The sequence below is a fragment of the Ammodytes marinus genome (assembly GCF_949987685.1).
Source record: "Ammodytes marinus genome assembly, chromosome: 11".
NCBI classification, from domain to species: Eukaryota; Metazoa; Chordata; class Actinopteri; order Uranoscopiformes; family Ammodytidae; genus Ammodytes; species Ammodytes marinus.
The window spans coordinates 10,752,665-10,772,755 of record NC_137215.1 but is presented as its reverse complement, the minus strand read 5'-3'; the positions used below and the strand labels follow the sequence as shown (position 1 = coordinate 10,772,755).

General features: G+C 40.5%; 1 protein-coding gene across 1 annotated transcript; it reads left to right on the top strand.

Annotated features, from left to right (window-relative positions):
- The first annotated feature begins 705 nt into the window (after window positions 1-705).
- On the top strand, window positions 706-18,126 carry wapla (WAPL cohesin release factor a). The gene is made up of 20 exons (XM_080036426.1): window positions 706-958; window positions 1,998-2,408; window positions 2,566-3,253; window positions 4,568-4,875; window positions 5,116-5,246; window positions 6,731-6,826; window positions 7,366-7,539; window positions 8,143-8,279; window positions 9,296-9,407; window positions 10,000-10,230; window positions 10,775-10,886; window positions 11,070-11,167; window positions 11,424-11,500; window positions 11,911-12,086; window positions 12,465-12,580; window positions 12,708-12,938; window positions 14,506-14,731; window positions 14,927-15,015; window positions 15,107-15,202; window positions 16,072-18,126. Exons 2-20 carry the CDS (start codon window positions 2,024-2,026, stop codon window positions 16,135-16,137), a joined length of 3,549 nt encoding a protein of 1,182 aa, XP_079892552.1. The 5' UTR covers window positions 706-958; window positions 1,998-2,023; the 3' UTR covers window positions 16,138-18,126.
- Window positions 18,127-20,091: the final 1,965 nt, after the last annotated feature.

The following is a 20,091-nucleotide window of genomic DNA, read 5'->3' as shown; positions in this document are numbered from 1 at the left end:
TTGATTAGAGTTAAAAGAAGGGGGGTAATAATAGCATTTCTGTGGATTCCAGCTCACAGAGGGATTAAAGGGAATGAAATAGCGGATTCGTTGGCAAAACAGTCATTGAAGCAGGGCAACATAATGGGCATTTCATTTAGCAAATCAGAAATAAGGGATATAATTAAGAGAAACGTTATAAAAGAATGGCAACGTGAATGGGATACAGAAGTGACAGGAAGGCATCTTTATTCAATTCAGGATAAGGTGAACATAAGGAAAATTACTAAAAGGAGTGCTAAAGAGGAGAAAATTTTAACAAGATTGAGGGTAGGGCATACTGGGTTAAACAAGACACTGCATCTAATTAATAAACACCCTACAGGTAGGTGTGGAAGCTGCTTAGACCAAGAGGAGTCAGTCAGGCACGTCATTATGGATTGCAGGGAATACACACAAGTACGGGAAACATTAAAAGGGGAACTAAGGGAAATGGGAATTGGGGAGTTTAGTTTAAAAAGTTTATTTGAAGAGGGGGTAGGGAAATTATTTAAATATTTGAGGGTGACAGGATTGATGGGGAGAATTTAGTTAGAGGGGTAGTTAACTCCGGTTCACACTCCAACATAGTAGGTGGCGGTAATGCGACCTGAAGCTGGTTGCCGTCCGCCAAAAAAAACCCAAAAAGAAGAAGAAGAAGAAAGCGTAGAGGGAGGGGATGTTTTAATGGCCGTCTGTAGCGCCACAGTATGCAAAAAGTCCGGATTATCCACAATATTTACACTCTTATAGCCACGGCTGCGTTTTGGCCGCTTTTCTTCAGTCACCAGCATTGCTTCGGGGACATATCGGGATCGGAGATGTGTTTATAGTGTAGTTTCTCCCGCGCTGAACACACTTTACCCGCTTGATTGTGCGCGAGTGGGAGATCAGGCCCAACCGGCTACAACACAAGCGGACGTTTAGCTCGAGTTGCAAGGTAAACACAGTTTGCTGCTTTGCTTGTCTGCCCACTACGCTTTTAAACCTCAATCTCTGTACTGAAATTCGTAAAATCACTGAATCCGTTTTATGTCCCAGGATTCCCCACATTTGCTGCAGCCGGGTGTGAAATGTAAACACGGCACTAACGCTAGCATAGTTTAGCAGCAGTGAAGCTAATGGCTAACTGCTAACTTTGTCGTAACTTTACAAGCCATAGCAGGCCTAGCTAGGGGTTAACACACGTAGGGTAAGTTAGCTGTCCTGCCAGTGTAGTGTTGGGTAATGAAACTAAGTTCAAGTTATGCCAAAACTAATCTAAACCGCTGTACCTTCATACAAACACGACCGATAATGTTTGAAAGCTTTGCAGCGTGAGCTAGCCAGATAGCTTAAGCTCGTGCTAACTTGGTTTGTTATAAGCCAATAGTTGACACAAGACTTACGAGCTAACGCCAAGTTATTTATTACAACCTCTCCAGTGTGATTATAGAATAACAAGTAATCTATTTTGTTTGTTTGTTTGAAACATGATTCAATACTGCTTTTAATGAACGTCAGCAGTTACAAACGCTTTAGTTAATACATCTTTAACTTGATTTTTGATATAATAACATAGTATTAAGTGCTTCTCAATTGAGAATAACAAACTGTACAGTAGCAAAGCATATTGTATATATGTAGATATGTTTTACATATTTTTATATTTTAGGTCCCTTCACAATTGTCTTTTCTATGCCTAGACTCTGTGGTATGTTCTTCTCTTTTTTGTGTATGTTATATCATTGTTGTAGGGGTTCCGTTGCTTACCATTGCGCCTGTGTTTGTTGTGCATATGATAGATACCTTCAGACTTGATTTGCTTTGCCTGACGTTTGTACAATTAACTTGACTCAAATCAAGATTTGTCCTATGCACACGAAGTACAAGAGCAGTCACTGGCAATGAAATTGTTATATCTCAGGCTCCTATCAACAATACAACAAGTTCTAGCATATTTAACTGGTATGTTAAACGATCCTTGCCTCTGTTCACAGGGAATATGTAACATAGAGCTGCCGACATGACATCCAGATTCGGTAAAACGTACTGCCGCAAGGGAGGTGAGGCCAATTCAAAATTTGAAGAGGTTTTCTCCAATAAAAAGCCCACACTGAGCACCAAATGGGGGGAGACCACCTACAAGGCCAAGTTGGGGGCCAAAAGGCCTCAGTTAAAACCTGACGTTGCTGAGCTTCCCAAGAGGCCAAGGCTTGAGGACAGCGACAGTGAAGAGGACCCATTCGGGTTTGACAGTGATGATGAGTCCAAGACTGTTACCTCACAAAGTGTGTCCCAGGCGAAAGCCAATGAGGGGGACGTGGCAAAGCCGACCACAGTGCAGGGCAGTGGGACAGCCGCCGTTGTGACTGCACAGGGCTCGGCAAGCTCAACAACCATGTTCACAAGTAAGAAATACAACTTAATGTGCGCCCCTGATTGCCTAATGTCACATCAGTTAGTTTACATTCGGTTGTCTTGTCATCTCAATATGTATCTGCTTTACCATGTTGTTGCAATGTCAACTATTTTTTGACCATCTGTAATTGTCTTCTCTATTTATAGGCAAGCAAGCATGTGATGTGAAAATTCTTAAAAATAACCAGCCCTGGTACGGCAACCAGAGACCTGCAAGCAAGACCTCTCAGTCCAACACATCCCATTCTGCTGTGCAGAACGTGTCAGTTTCCCAGCGCTTCATGTCCTCCTCTCCTAATATAAACGCCTCCCTCAAACCATCCATTGATGCACCAGGTGGAAGCGGTGACTTCCAAACCTCTTGTGATCAACTGCCTTCAGAAGAGATGAAAAGCGCTGAGCCGGAACCTCAACCAGAACCAGTGGACAACGTTCCCCCTTCCCCGTTTACCCTAAGGGCCTCCAACTGCAAGAAATACCAGCGGCCCAACAAGCCTAACAAAGCATCCTCCGAACCTGCAGAAAACGACAGCAGCAAGCCCACTGAAACAGCAGCGAGTGCCCAAGTTAAACCCAACAGTGTCCTTTCTGCTAATGCAAGTAGTACTGCTGCCAATGCTAAACCGGCAGCCAAGCCTGCTGGCAGGGGTGGCGGGAGGGTGCGGGACTACACCGTACTGCACCCTTCCTGTCTGTCTGTGTGCAACGTCACTATCCAGGATTCAATAGAGCGGAGCATTGATGAAATGGTGGTTACTCCAGCTGCCCCTTCTGACCTTGGAGCAGCTGGTCAGATGAAGAAGAAGACAGACGCTCCCCCACCCAAAACTATTAGGTAAGTCTTTTCTATTTGTGTGTTATTTATGGAGAACCTTTCTAAAGAAAGAAAATGTTTTACTTTCAAATAATTTTGTTGTAGATTGAAGTCACTCTGGTATTTGAATTGTAAGGATAGGACATGTGGACACAAATATTATCCCAACATTTTCTCCAATCATTTGAACAGAATTCTTATTTGGTATATTTCTAAGCTTTTATACATTGCTGGTCATGTGTGAGTCATTCAGGATTTTGCACGCCTGCAGATATTCTAGTAACACAGTAAAATGAGTCACAAATTGTGAAAATAGCGTTTGTATTGTACTCCCCTGTTTATCCCATATTAGGATTGTATCATATGTCCAGATTGTGAGGATAACAATGCACAGTCTAATAGATATATTAATATAGCTGTCTGAAAAAAGACATTCAGTCATTCAGTTTATGTTATCACATCAGGTATGGAAGTGTCTCTGCAGTTACAAAATGGTGTCAATCTAGAGGTTGTATTCAATGATAACGTGCAGTGTTAAAAGGCTTATATTGTATGTACGTTACTTGGAAGTGGTACTTGCTGTTAAGAGTTTGTGTTGTTGCTTGATGGTGATTTGAGATCCATAAACATTTTTGCATTAGTCAAGTGGGATTCTGAAATAGTACAAGAATGGGGTAAGCTTATTTAAAGATTTAAAAAAAAAATCACAACTGGCAAATTGGTAAACAATGAGGCTTGGATTCCTTAGATGAATCTTAAAGCTGTAATCTGCCATTTCTAGTGGTGGTAAATGTAAATGCAGGCCCTTCTGGACCAGAGTTTCTTTCAAAGCCGAACATTATTGACTGTATGAAGTCAGTATATTGGCAGATCTTACCTGCAGAATGCTTTCTCCATGTGTTCTGATCCAACATTGTGACACAGAAGTTATGAGAAGTACATAGTGACACAGAGAGTCTGTATCAAATCGCTACAGCATTTGGCACTCAGCAGTGAGAACACTCGCCCAGGCATGCATGCTGTGTTCGACTGTACGTGGAAAATCGGGAATTTAAGACACGGCTACTCCGATAGTATAGCTGGGCAAAGCAGCAAATACAAGAGCTTTCATCAGTGGGCCATATGCTCAATCACCATTGTTTTAACTCAGTATTTGATAGATAGGAACTTAAAAGACAGTTAACTAGATAAAACATCTGGCAGAGTATAACTTTAGTTCTAAATGTTTGTTCACACAGCTCCAGTTTCCCTCCTCTTTCCCAGAGTCTCAGTAAAAATAACATTGACAATACAAGCAAACAAAAAAAAACAAATCATCTCCCTGTGTCTTCGCAGGTTCAGACCCACCCAGACAAAGACCAAGAAGACCAAGACTGAGACCAAGCTAGAGTTTTTTGGCTTTGAGGACAAAGAGGACCAGGCGAGCCAAGAGGCCACAGAGGCCGGCAAGAGCAGCTACAAGATCAAGTACTTTGGCTTTGACGACCTGAGTGAGAGTGACAGCGATGATGACGAGGAGAGCTCTCAGGCCAAAGACAAGAAGAAGGCCAAGAAGGCGGCCGCAGCCCTGGCCGCTCTCAGCTCCAGTGTGGACAGCCCTCACACCAGTGACTCTCAGGACAGCCAGGCCAGCAGCAATACAGGTCAGCTCATCCTTCACCTAAATAGACATGCTCAACTCATTACTTCTTAATTCATGTCAGAGTTAACCTCTGTGCAGGTTTGGTGATTTTTGTTAATACTCCAGTTTAAGACAGATGCTACTAAAATATGCACTTTTTCCCAAAAATGTAAGGAGGTTGGATTAATTACTATACAACAAATGAATAAACAATATCAGTCCAGTCAACTCACAAATGGTACTTGTTTCATGCTTTTGACAGATGCTTTTGACTACTCTGAGGACCCAAGCCTTGGCGGCCCTGACGGGCAGAAAGGTCGTTCAGGGAAGCCAGGGGACAAGTCCAAGGACACTGGCAATAAAGCCAAAAAGATCTTCAGCGGACCCAAAAAGGTACATGAGCTCACTAGATACGGTGCTGTGGGTGTCTCAGCCTGCTTTCACTCAAAAGTCATTTTTTCTTCTTATCTGCCTTCATCACTAGGGTCATTCCTCCCGACCAGCAATTGTCTTGGGTCTGACACTGCTTGGCTTTCAACCAACATTTATTTTATTGCGATTTGAAGTTAAATGACATTTACATAAGAGAATGCCCAGCTTGTCTGAAAATAGGCCGAGTTAATAGGAGAGAGGAGAGCACTAGAGACAAGTGAGCAAGTACTGAATACTCAATTGCTTTGGATGTCATTTTATTTAATGAAATTCTGTGATTTGGCATTAGTGTTCTAGAACTGCTATTACTGTTGCAGACTACATGCCTAGAGGTTAACTTGTGACAGCTGCTTCACATGGTTAAATGCATGTTCAGTAGCATTAGGGTTGCAAAATTCCGGGAATTTTCAAAGTTGGAAACTTTCCAAGGGAATTAACGGGAATTTTGGGAATTAATGGGAATTAACGGGAATAAACCAAAAATTTAACAAATTTAAGGTTTGACCTTAACAGTGATTTTAAATATAGTTGGGGGAAATGTATATTTAGCATATTCTTGACTAAATAAACCAGCTTTCATGCTTTCACACTTGAGAATATGTGCTTTTCCTCAATCACATGCACACAGCACACTGCTTACTGCAGGGGTATTGAGGCCACGCCCCCTACATGCACTGTGCATTCCTCCATCACATGCACAGATGATTTCTAGAACCCTGGAGCATTGAGGCTACATTAAGCCCAGAGCACAAGACTTTTGAAGACACACATTTGAACATTTGAACTACATTTAAGTTTGAATATGATAGTCCATTAAATTTCCCCCAATTTCAAGTCAATTCCCAAAAATCGAATATTCCCAAAATTCCTGAGCGAAAGTTCCCATGGAAAGTTTCCGGAAAGTTTCCGGTAATTTACCGGAAACTTTCCACCCCTTTGCAACCCTAAGTAGCATATATAGGGGGTCTTCCTATGCATTGGGTTTGAATAAGACCCTTTCTTCTGGCTCATATTTATATGAGTAACGCTTATTTGATTTGTGGTATTTTGAATAATGCCCAATTTCTCCTGCTTTTGTAGATCATGTTTTTTAGTGGCTTTGGGTTATTTTGTGGAGAAAGCTAAAGCTCTGTGGGTTGTCTTTGCAATGTATAACTGAGTCACACCATGTGTCATTCTCAGGAAATGTTTTCTTTTGCTGCTTGGGGACTGTTCTCCAAACTGAGTCTGCTGTTGTCTCGGTGTATCATCGTGAATTCATCGTGCAAAGTCAATGTTCATCCAATGTTCACTCGTGCTATTTTCCAACAATATGTTAGGCTTTGTGCATGCGTGGTTTATGGTGATTATTATCATGAAAGGGTTTCTGTATAGTCTTTGTCAATGTATTGATGGTGATACTTGCTTCGTGTTAAAGCTTACTTAACACATTCTTCTTCCTCAAGTCCCCTGCTAAAGCTGTGTACAACGCTCGCCACTGGAACCAACCCGAGCCTGAAGAGATACCTGTGCCTCCAATTTCACGAACAAAAACTGCTCCGGTAAGATCCCACTCATTTGGGAGGTTGTTGTGTTTTTTAGTATAATAAAGGCAAACATTGCAGTGTGAAAATGGCAAAGAAGTGACGTTTAAAGTTCCCAAATGAAATGTATGTAATTCATTCATGTGCACAAAGTAGGAAAACAATATTACAGGTTATTATGTTGAGCCAATGTCGATAAAGAGTACCATTTGTTTAATTCCCCATTCCCTGCTGTCCTTAATTTAGATATTATGTTTTTGGTTTAAGTAGTAAACAGTTTTGTTTAATAGCCCTAATGAGCGGCTTTCTGTACACATTCAGTTTATTTGTATATTCTGTGTTTAGTGGAATAAATGGTTGTTCAGAGACTAGCTAATCAGAGTCTGACAACTGTGATGTAAAAAGTTTTTTTTGAACTTTGCGCCGCCTTCCCTACATCTGTTAACACTCATTAAAGGTTGACAATTCAGCTGTGGTAAATCTTGCGGACATGTCGTTAAACAGATTTTGTTACTTAGGTATGAGCCCTTTCTTCTTCCGCCTCTATTCTTCTTCAGGCCATTTTATCGAGCAGCAGCAGCAGCAGCAGCAAGGACAGCAACTCCCATAAAGATGACGGCTTATTCAAAGCCCCTCCACCGCCGCCCAAAGTCACCAAGTCAGAGACACTCCCCACACGACTCAACCAGGATATTGTCACGGCACTCAAATGCAGGAAGGAGCACAAAGAGGTGAGTCTGGAGCATGCCGAGGTGTTTTCATACCAACTGTCTTTTGCAGTTTAATTCTCAGTTGTTTTTGCTTTTTGCTGTATTTTTTTGTGAACTCCTATGATGTAATCTCTCTTATTCATACACAGCAGATCTGCTTTTCATGCAGATTAGACAATAAAAGGGGGGGCATTCATCTGATGCATGTCAGGTTCACTTTTGTTTATTTGAACCCCACTGTGGGTTGGATGTAGCAATGAGGACTATTACTGTTGATATAAACTCCCACACAGCTTGTCATTTACAGATGGGCTTGCCACAGATGGCTGGTGAAATGGTGGTTATCTAAAACCCAGGTCCTCCCTCCCCTGTGTCACGCCGAGTGCACACACAGCATTACTGTTGCTACTGATAAACATAGAGTGGTGACTCTGTATGACATGCTGAGCTTTTATTGATGTGGGGTATTAGCACAGTCGGCTATCGCTTCCAATGGTAGCAATAGAGAGCAATTTAAACAATGAGAGCAATTCTCTAGCTGTGTTTGTGTGAGCTGATTGTGTCTCTGGACAGATGCACTGCTTTCCAATTAGCTGTAATTAACCCCATTTCCCCTTCCACCAGCTGTACACAGTGGTGCAGCATGTGAAGCACTTCAATGACGTGGTGGAGTTTGGAGAGAATCAAGAGTTCACCGATGATTTTGAGTACCTGGAGACAGGTCTAAAGAGCAGTCAGCCTCTCAACACAAGGTGCCTTAGGTAAGTGGACACTTAGTACTTACGTACTGCCTTTTTGTGGGGTCCTTTAGAGTAGCACTTAAATGCTCCAAGTCTGCTCTGATGTAGATTCCTTTGATGAATGGAACATGAATGGCAATTTTTTCTTGACATCTAGGGTTGCTTTATAAAGGCAGCAATTAGAGAAACAGCTGCGTTAGTTGAGCACAGCTTTGATATTTGTACAATAATCCTCAGTCAAAGGTGGTGTAGGCAATTGTGGAAAGCGCTTGTTGTCAAAATCAGTGAATATCTCCTTGTGATCCACTACCTGTCTGTGAAAAAAAATCCATTTGTAATTCACAGCCAAGGCTCTGTAAACTGGTATGTACCATAGCTAGCATTATGCCCGTTTACCCTAAGAGCCTAGGCTGTGTATTAACACCAGATTTCTTTTATGCCGCGCACACAGTATGGACAGGAAGTTGATCACGTGTAGATATTCACTGTTTTTGACAACAAGTGATTTTGTCAACAAGCATGCTCCGCAATTGCTGATATTCTTGTATTTTTTCAAAATTGAATTAAACTAAAACAAATAGTTTTCTTAAAATTACCACCAAAGTAATGAGCCCTACAGCGGCGGCACGTGTACCTATATTGTACCTTGTATCTCACTGGCTTTTGGGAAAATATGCAGAATAGATCAAGCATGTTGTCCTGTAGTCTCATAAAGAATATAGCAATTCTTTCGTGAAAATGGAATCCACTCAGGAGAGATAACTTAAATTCATTAAAAGCTGCAGGAAGCAAAGCCTCATTTTTTAGGATGCTTTTACATTTCAACACATGCAGAGAAAATATGATGGGGGGGGGAAAAAAGGGAAGAAATACAAAACCAAACCCGTTTCAAATTGAAATCACAACTGTTGTCATTGATTCATAAGTGGGCTGCACATTTCTTCTCATCGGTCATTCTTGCACTGATGGACTGATAAACATTAGTCCCAGCATTTCAGTAATCCTTTTCTTTTCCTCTCTCTCTCTCCTCTTTTCAGTATAATCAGCCTGGCCACGCGGTGTGCCATGCCCGGTTTCAGGATGCACCTGCGGGCCAGAGGGAAAGTGGCGCAGGTCTTCAACATGCTCAGTGATGCTCCACAACACCCGGTTAGTAAAACTCATTCGCCACTTTAAAATACTAGAATAAATGAGTGAAAATGAGTAATATGTTTGCCGCTTCTCAGTAATTGCTGCTGTTTGTCCTAGATTGAAATGTAGCTAATGTATGTTTTGAATGAAGGGTTTGAACCTTAATGGTTTCTTTTAATCCAAAAATAACAGCAGAGACCCCGCACTGACTCGCTTAATACACATAACTGTATTATAAACCATGACCTAAGGTTTTTCTTCTGGAAAACAATTGCAAAGCTGCATTTTGAGTCTTCTTAAATTGCTTTAATGAATCATTTCTGTTAATAATGAAATGGAAGTCAAAGCTTTGGGATGTGTTCTTGGTGCGCAGTATTTCTATTAAAACATCCCTTGGTTGGACACACATTTGGACAGTTTATTAACCTCCCAAGTTAAGTTTCCTAACTAAGAGAATGCTATAGTGATGGTTGACAGGTCCTCATATTTTTTTTTAACTGGTCCAGAGTGTTTAAAACCCTGAACACCTTGTCTCACCTCTGAATGCTCCACACACCACCTCCACCATGTTGTAAAAAAAAAAGCCCCCCTTCTCTTGTCCTTCTGTCAGAACCTTGGCCTGTGCACGGCTTCCCTGATGTACATTCTGAGTCGTGATCGTCTAAACATGGACCTGGACCGAGCCTGTCTGGAGCTGATGCTCAAGCTGCTGGAGGTGGACCAGGACTACTCGGCCCACCAGGACCAGCTCACCCCCAAGGAGGTGGAGAAGGTCAAGGAGAAGATCAGGAAGCTGTGTGACACCGTGCACAACAAGCACCTGGACTTGGAGAACATCACGGTGGGTTGGCCCTTTAAATAACACAAGAATCTACACCATCTGCTCTCTGAGCTGTTTACTTTTCTAATGATTATTTTAACAAGCTAATCTTGATAAATACTTAAGTAGCTTCCCTAGAAATGTTTCTGTGAAATCCCTAATTAGTCAGATTGAATGTAAAATGTCAGTCTTAATTAGTTGGTAATGATTTATTTTACTTGTTGTGTTCCTAAGGTGTGTTTAAGAATTTACTGGACACCTGTTATTGGAAGATTAATTGGGTTACATTTTAAAGGAACAGTAGCATGTAGACATGCATAGAAATTAGATTAGATTTATCATATGTAAGTTGATGAATGACAGATAGCTTGTATTTTAGATGTAGATAATCATTATGAAATTGACAAATTGTAATACAGGAAACTTCGGCAATAATTATATATTAAAAAAATAAGTATTTTCCCAGTGGGAAAGGGTGTCATGCCAAATAAAGAAATGTATGCACATTTGGAAAGATACTGTAAGAGTATTTCAGATTTGACATTATTGTTTATTTCTGTTGCAGACGGGTCACCTTGCCATGGAAACACTGCTCTCTCTAACATCCAAGAGAGCCGGGGATTGGTTCAAAGAAGAACTGCGGCTCCTCGGAGGTTTGGACCATATCGTAGACAAAGGTGTGTGTGTGATGCATAATACATAGTGTGTGGGTGATTTGCAAGTCTCATGTGTAATTGTGTATGTGTAAACATGCAATCATCTGCTTTCCAAGTTCCAGGTGTAACTTCTGTCTACTTTCATGTAGCGGCCTAAGATGTCTTAATAGTCATGTGCCTTATGTGTGTGTTGTGTTGCCACAGTTGTGGAGTGTGTGAAGAACCTGAGCCAAGAAGAAGACAAGGAGAGCCTCGTAGCGTCTTTATGGGGGGCTGAAAGGTGCCTGAGAGTGCTTGAAAGTGTAAGTACCGCTCAGCCAAAGTAAGGTTCTCTTTTCGCCAAAGTCAGACAAGAACTACACTCGAGGAAAAGAGTAGTTCAGTACTGAGAGCTGGGGAATTGGATGGAAACTTTTCACAAGTTGCACAAACCACTTTGTTTCGAGCACTTAATGCCCCCCACCACTCCCTATTCTGTTTCTGGACTATCTTTTGAGCCTTTTGAAGGAACTTTTCTCCTCAATTGATTTTCTTTTTCCTTTCATCTTCTGAGAGCAGGTGACGGTGCAGAACCCAGAGAACCAGGGTTACCTGATCGCCCACAAAGAGTCACAACTCATTGTCTCCTCTGCCAGGTGAGCGGACACAGTTCAGAGCTATTTATTGACTGGACACAGACACATGCTGACACACCTACTGTTAAAGCGACAGTTCGTTCGGTTTACCTTTTTTTGTAACACTATTGTACCAATCATAGTAAATTGTGTCTGTGAGGGTGTTATGGATCTTTGAGGGCATGTCTTTTAATTTCATATTCAAACCAGGCAGTAATAACTTAAGCATAGACCTTAAATGTATATGGCCAATAACATAAGCAGCTTCCTGGTCACCATAATTACAAGCATTTAAATATTTTTAAGCATTTTTTATTGAAAATTGTCAGCAAAGTTGGATCTGAATGATTTTGGACTGAATATTTCTGTAATGGTGGACACTCGCTTTCTTTCTTTTCTCTCATCACTATGTCTTTCCTTACTTTGACCAGGGCATTACGGTACTGTGAGGATATGATCCAGAGGTACAGTCGGGCGTTAAACAACACCTCTGTGTCACTGTCGGGTTCAGCTCTGCCCCACTGCAGCTTCAGTAACGTGGGCAAAGCGGTGGAGGACTGCATGAGGGCTGTCATAGGAGTGCTGCTCAACCTTACCCACGACAATGGTATTCCCATTTACAACTAGACATTTTAAGCATTTGCTTTTTGTTTTTGTCATTTTTATATTCTGTGTTGGTTGACTTTTTTTCTATCTCTCACAAGAGCTGGGCAATACTTGAGTATAATGGCTTATTATTCGGTTTGTCTGCTATGCATAACAATGAAGCACAGTTCACTGAATAAAACAACAGTCTGAATATTTTATACGTTATATAGCATACTTTTGCAATAGTCTGATGTTTAGGGTTATTATTGTAATATATTATTATTAATTATACCTATGGGTATAGGTATCGGCATGGAATATAATATTGATGTACTCTGCAGGGTATTGCATTGAGTAGCATGAGCTTAGGTTGGTAATGATATTTCTTCATCTGCAGAGTGGGGAAGCACTAAGACAGGTGAGCAGGAACAGCTAATAGTAACTGCTTTGAATTGCGTCCTACGGGTTCCTCGCTACATCCCCCAGGAGCAGCGTTTTGACGTGCGAGTACTGGTAAGGCACTCTTTAATAAAACAAAACAAACTTAAAAAATATATATATATTTTCTCAGGCTAAGATATATTCTGTGTACTCATTTGTAATTGTGTGTTTTACGTGTGTATTCTGTTGCATAAACCAGGGTCTGGGCTTGCTAATTAACCTAGTGGAGTACAGCTCCAGAAACCGCCACTGTCTGGTGGACATGGAGTACACTGTGGACAACACCTGTCTAGAAGACAGCCTGATGCAGCCTGCTGACCCCATACAGGCAGACACAGCCACGGCATCAGCCCCGACAAGCACAGCTGAGACTGAGGGAGAGGACGCTGACAAGCCTGAGATCTCTGGTGCTTTGGCTGCCCTTGTGAAGGTAGGAATCGTGCCAGGACTCATTAATACATATTTTAGCTGTCATTGTGTTTTTCTTTTCTTTTCTTTTCTTTTCTTTTCTTTTCTTTTCTTTTCTTTTCTTTTCTTTTCTTTTCTTTTCTTTTCTTTTCTTTTCTTTTCTTTTCTTTTCTTTTCTTTTCTTTTCTTTTCTTTTCTTTTCTTTTCTTTTCTTTTCTTTTCTTTTCTGTTGTTACTTGGTTACTGGGAGTTTTTCATGATTTCTTTTGAAGTCAGGCTGTGAGCAGAACAAGTGACTGAGCAGTGGTGAGAAGGAAAAATCAATGTTTTTCTTGTTCAAGGAAGACTTTGTTTTGTATTAACAGGTGAACCAGGGTTTCACCTGTTTCTCAGGGAGATGGTTAAAACATCTATGTGGTACATAATGAATATGGATGATGCTACATGCTGTATCATCACTTTCAAATTTCCCCTTTGTGCTACAAACCCTGCCATAAGCTGTACCCTTCAGTGCATTTTAAGTAAATGCGCTAGTCTAAATTTGCATATGGCTGACAACTTGAACACCAAGTAATAAGTAAATATAAATCGATGTAAACTCGGTTGTGGATTTTTCTTTCAAGATCAAAATGTAACTTTTGAGAAAAAAATAAAAGCTTTATTATTGATATCTCTGCAACCATAGTCTTTCTCCAAGCCTGAAATTGCAAATAAATCAGTGATCAACATTGCCCTTCATTTTCAAGACTTAAGGCCAGGACACACCAGTCCGACATGTTCCGACTACGCAAAAAATGGAGTCGGCCGTTTCAGGAAGCTCCAGTCTTCCCGTCGCGGCCAAAGAACACACCGAGACGACTGTTTATTTTCCGTACGCTCGCGGGACGTAATGTCTCCACAACAGCAGGCGGCGCTAATCTGTATTGTGGCCCGAAAAAATACGAAAGCCGGAAATGATTGGACATCTCTCTAGAGCATAAACATAGATAGAAATACGTATTTATATTTATGGACCATAAGAGCACAATTTTTAGCAGAGAGTGTCGAGCATGGTGTCGAGCAGTCAACAAGGGTTGATGCATGTGAGTACTCTCAAAACGAAACGAACAAACACATTAAAACGATGGCTAGCTGTTGTTAGCTGTTTGTGCTACCCGCCTCACTTCCGGGCTTCACTGATTCGCTAGCCCTCCACCAATCAAATTGCTCCAAATGAAAGACGGTCGGCCGCCGATTGAACATGTTCAGTCGGCCGCCGATTGAACATGTTCAGTCGGCCGCCGATTGAACATGTTCAGTCGGCGCCCGACAGGCTCAAAACAAGCTCGACGACCTCTACGTCGGCCGACGTCACGGCACACACCAAACAGATTCGTCTTTTTTTTGACGACGGCGATTATCGGGCTGGTGTGTCCTGGCCTTTAAAGGCTTGTTTCAGAGCTTTTAGCATACCCAGTCCAGTTGCTACCTGACCTCGCCATTAAGGAAGTGTCTTGACTATCATGCTGAACTGCCATTCCTTAATTCACTATGAAATGTGTTGGAGCTTTACAAGTGCTTCTCTCACTCTCTCTGTTTTTTAATCTTAGTTTTTCCTGGAGAGGGAACGTGCTGCCATCCTGGCCGAAGCAAAGACTGACGACCTCATCAGCGAGGCGCCTAAGCCGGCACTGGACAAAAGCGGCGAGTGGCAGGAGACGTCGGGAGAGATCCAGTGGGTGGCGGCCGAACCCACCGCCGACAGCCAGACGGAGGAGGAGAAGAAAGAGGAGGAAAAGAAAGAGGAAGAGGACGAAGAGTTGGACCTAAATAAAGGTAGACGTGTGTTTGAAGTGGTGCATGTGAAAGGAGCTGTTTTTAGATTTGCTATAAAAAAACTGCTTACAAGCCAAAATCCATCTGTATCCAGCAGTTTCTACCATTAGTGTTTTAAAAGCATCTCCACCTAAAGAGGTAGTGTATGTATCTTTTGATTGTGAACCTTTTCTCTCTCCCTTGTGTGCACTGTAGCTCTGCAGCATGCAGGCAAGCATATGGAGGACAGCATTGTTGCCTCCTACACCGCTCTGCTGCTGGGCTGCCTCTGCCAGGGCAGCCAGGTGAGAATATATGACGCACACAAACAACAGGATTGGATTTTTTTTGTCTCCTACTTAAAAGGAATTCATACCTGACCTTTCTCTCCCTCAGGTAAACGTGACTACTGTGAGACAGCATCTACCTAAAGGGGATTTCTCCATCATGACAGAAATGCTGAAGAAGTTCTTGAATTTCATGAACCTCACTGTGAGTATGACAAACCAACCCCCTGTCATCTGCATTGTGTGTTGATGCTGTCAAGACACATGCAGGACATTTAGAATTGAACTAAAAGTTTATACAATAGTAACAAGTCAAATAGATTTTCTGCCTAAAAGATATTTGACACCAGAGCTTTTTATACCTCTAAATATTTTGATGTGCAATCCTTAGCTCCAGGCAAATTGTACAAACATGCCTTTAGTTGGACCGATTGAGCAAAAGTAATCTTTTATGAATGCTTGTCAAATAAACATTTTTGCGGATCAGGAATTCTGTACAAAACCAGATTTCCTGTAAGTTTCAGATATAACTGCAGTGTTTGCACAGTTTTTTTGGAACCATCATTCAGCTTATTGCAGACAAAGGTTAACATTTGGAAGGAAATGGAAGCTTTTATTTCTTTAAACCACAGAGAGAGGAATCCTTAATTATTTATTATTTTTCTTTCAATATAAAGGTTCTCAAGTTTCGGCTCTATCAAATATTTCTCAACCACATCTTAGCTGGGCCTCAATCCATTGCACTGCCTCTAGTGGCAATTAGCTTTTATATAATACTGGAGACCTATAAATTGTTACCAATTCAATGTTTCTTATGTATCCAAAATGTAATGATTTGAAAAAAAACCCAAAAAAAACAAGCATTTATATTAAACTGAACAGTTAGTCACAGATGTGCATTTGGCAGCAGTGACTCATCCCTTCAGAACTGAAGACTTGAACCATCTGTTTCATAAATATTGCCTTTTCAAGTGAACAGAAGCTGAAATGTCCTCAAAAACTTCATTGTCTGTTTTAAAACTCTACAAGTACAGTTGCACTCACACACTCTTTTCATTCTGTCTGCACACACAGTGTGCAATGGGCACCACAGGACAGAAGTCCATCTCGCGGGCCATCGATTACCTGGAGAACTGTTAACAGACAGCCACACAGCGAACTCACACTCTGCACATTAAAATGGATCCCAGGCCTTTCTGCATCCCCCATACCCCCGACAGGCGCTACAGAGGAGCCATTGGAGTCTCAGCAGAATTCCCTTGACTTGACCAGATCCCACAATGCTGTGATTCCTTTGAATTTTCACACATAAAGGGGTGTGTGTGTGTGTGTGTGTGTGTGTGTGTGTGTGTGTGTGTGTGTGTGTGTGTGTGTGTGTGTGTGTGTGTGTGTGTGTGTGTGTGTGTGTGTGTGTGTGTGTGTGTGTGTGTGTGTGTGTGTGTGTGTGTGTGTGTGTGTGTGTGTGTGTGTGTGTGTTTGTGTGTGTACCGCAAATGATAAAGTTTCACAGCCTGAACCAAAGCCCTGCTAGCTGACCGATGTGCAAATCCATTCATATACTGCTCAACTAACATTCACAACCAGCTCGAGAATTCATCCTCAGGTAACTGGGAATCGTGCAGAGGTTAAGCTAAAGTTTTTTTTTTTTTTTCAAAATACTCTGTTGGAAGGGGAATGTGAAGACGGGACTGTTGTGTCCCTAGAGATTTGGACTGCTAACAGGCCACTGAGGAGGAGTCTGCTGCCTGGGCTCCATTCTTGGTCGTTTAGCATGGAGTGTGAACTTCCTCAATCAAATTTTATGGGTCATTAAATTTTAATCTGTGCTCATCCGCATCAAAGCCAAGGGTAAAATCATTGATTAGCATGAAATACAATCATTTTCACAGGTGTTAGAATGACGTCTCTATGTGTAAACCTGTGTGCAATGATTATCGAATGCATACATCCATTTTCCTTCATGTTTGCATTTGGCTTGAATGTGTAAGGGAAAGAGAATTTTTAAGATATGATTTTTTTTTTGTGCCCGTTCATTTAGTTTACTGCGAGTTGGTCGGTCACTTGAGCGTTCTCAATGTTTTTGGATTATATGATTTTCCTTCAGGGCATTTTGTTTTACACTCTGAGTTATGAATTACTTTTAGTGGACTGCGTTACATACCGACTTCGACCGGATGTCCTATCTTTGACCATTAGCGTTTGGTCACATTTTATAGTTTTAGATCATTTAATTTCAACTGTATGAAATTAGAGTATGCATTTAAACTCACAGATATAAACAGATTTAATGAATTTACTGGTTGTGCTTCCTTTTAAATTTGTAATGAAGTTAATTTTTTTTTTGGAAATATTTTTAATTTAATGCTTTCTCCTTTTTGTAAATGCAAAGTCTTTACCTAGTGAGATGCCATTTTGTGTCTAAAGTTTCAATCCATGTTTAGTACATCCCATGTGACACAGCTCAGTGGCTGGACAATAGAACTTTGAATTGACAGATTTAGCTGAATTATGGCTTTAGCTTGAACCAATGCAAAATGTAATCGCAACTTGCATGTAATAAAACAGGATTTTTTTAATTCTGTTGTTAAGCAACATGAGAGATCTCCTAATGACTTCACATTTCTGTACGTCCAGCCACCTGTAGCTTTGTGTTTATACACTCATTGTATCATGATGTTTCTACATCGGACTTCATGTATTGAGCTCCCATTTATTTATTCTTTTGTGGTGTCATTTTACCTGTAATGATGCACATGAACCTTTTTTTGAAAACGCCTCGGCCTTGTACTACTCATATGTACGATCACTGATTTGAATGACAGCCATACCTGTATAAGCAGATTAGCTTTACCTGGTTTGTAAAGCTGCAGTGAACATGACTGCAACTGTGTTTACTGTTAATTACTTTGCAAAAGTCTGGTCTAAATGGAATTTTAGAATGTAAATACTCCTGTACATAGAGGTTAATGGACATTTAAAAAATGCTTAGACTACTTTTTTCCCCCTGAAGCTGATATTTTTATTTTATACAATATTTCTGAGTTGTCATTTGAGAAAAACAAAAATTGCAGGAAGAGGAAGAAAAAAAATGTTTGTACCTGTTTCAATCTTTGGTTAAATGTAAATAGTTGTATCTCAAAAAGGAAAAAAAAAAGTTGCTACTTTCAGTACACTCCCTATGTGTTTTCTTCCTTTTGTTGTTTGAGCAAAGGAATGTGTTTTTGTTCACATTCATCTACAGGATGCAAAACCTTAACCAGCCAGAAGTGATTTTTAACCTGCGTCCCAAATTGCACACTCTTTTTACTATTCTGCAGCACATACTTTAACTAATCATACAAGTTAGCATGCAGTAGGTACACAATTGGGACATACTTTTACTTGTTTATTTCATCATAACATCGCACCTCAAACTTGCCTCTTGCTTACATATCTGTTGCATCACTGGTTGTTCTCACACGGATCAACAAATCAAAAAAAATAAGGTTGCGTTCCGAATCGCATACTTACGGAAGAGGATTAGGGCCACACATGAAAAAAAAAAAAAGTTCTGACTTTATTCTCAGAATTCTGACATTAATCTCAGAATTCTGACTTTAATCTCAGAATTCTGAGAAAAAAGTCAGAATTCTGACTTTAATCTCAGAATTCTGATTTTTTTTTTTTTTTCATGTATATAAAAAAAGTAAAAAAAAAAAGTCAGAATTCTGAGAAAAAAGTCAGAATTCTGACTTTATTCTCAGAATTCTGACTTTAATCTCAGAATTCTGAGAAAAAAGTCAGAATTCTGAGATTAAAGTCAGAATTCTGACTTTTTTTCTCAGAATTCTGAGATTAAAGTCAGAATTCTGACTTTTTTCTCAGAATTCTGAGATTAATGTCAGAATTCTGAGAAAAAAGTCAGAATTCTGACTTTATTCTCAGAATTCTGACTTTAATCTCAGAATTCTGACTTTTTTTTCATGTATACAAAAAAAGTGAAAAAAAAAGTCAGAATTCTGAGAAAAAAGTCAGAATTCTGAGATTAAAATCAGAATTCTGACTTTTTTCTCAGAATTCTGACATTAAAGGGACACTGTGTAACATTTGAAGTAATTTATTAGCTAAAATCAATATCCTCATTCATAAATATGTCCTCATTGGTGTACAATCACCTCTGCCAATAATCTGAATTATCCTCCTGAGCGGAGAATTACAAATATTAATATTACATTTTGTACATTGAGCAGGCAGGTCTTATGGAGGAATCCATGTTTTTGGAATGTCATCAGGTGCATTGTTTAAAATGTAGAATTGTTCTTGTCCTTGAAGGCCACTGTAGCTTCTGTTATTATTCAAAAGGGGTGGGGTTACCCAGGGAGCGTTGCATTCTAGAACTTTCTTGATGATGTCATGTTACACAGTGTCCCTTTAAAGTCAGAATTCTGAGATTAATGTCAGAATTCTGAGAATAAAGTCAGAACTTTTTTTTTTTTTCATGTGTGGCCCTAATCCTCTTCCGTACATACTTTCTACTATATAGTATGTAGAAAAAAGATTTAGGATGTCCCGATTCTTATGGCCAGATTTAGGATGGTTAGAAGTACCCGGATGTCCTACTTCATGCGGCCAAGATTGTGCACGTGAAGTGACGTAACATCGACGAAGCCTCCATATGAAAACAAGCGGGGATGCGACGGATATAAAAGCAAGAGGCAAGATCAAGGCGCAATGTTATGATGAAATAAGAGAGTAAAGTATGTCCCAATAGTATGCCTACTGCATCCTAACTAGATTCTTTTTATCGTCGGATGTAGTATGTAGAATAGAAAAAAGAAAGAGTATGCGATTCGGAATGCAACCTAAATCATGCTGATTGGAACACTAAAAATTGGGACCGGATGTAGTAGGACATCTGGGTATTTTTAGGCATGCTACATCTGACTACAATGTATCAGGAAAACCTAAATCTTGTTCTTCCATACTAAATCACAGGAAAGTATGGGTTTTGGAATGCAGCTATTGTTTCTGTTTTGTATTCAAGTGTGTAGTGTGTAGCTGCTGCAGAATGCCTATCCTTGTATTTTAGCTTGTCAGCACCTGCTGTAACCCTAC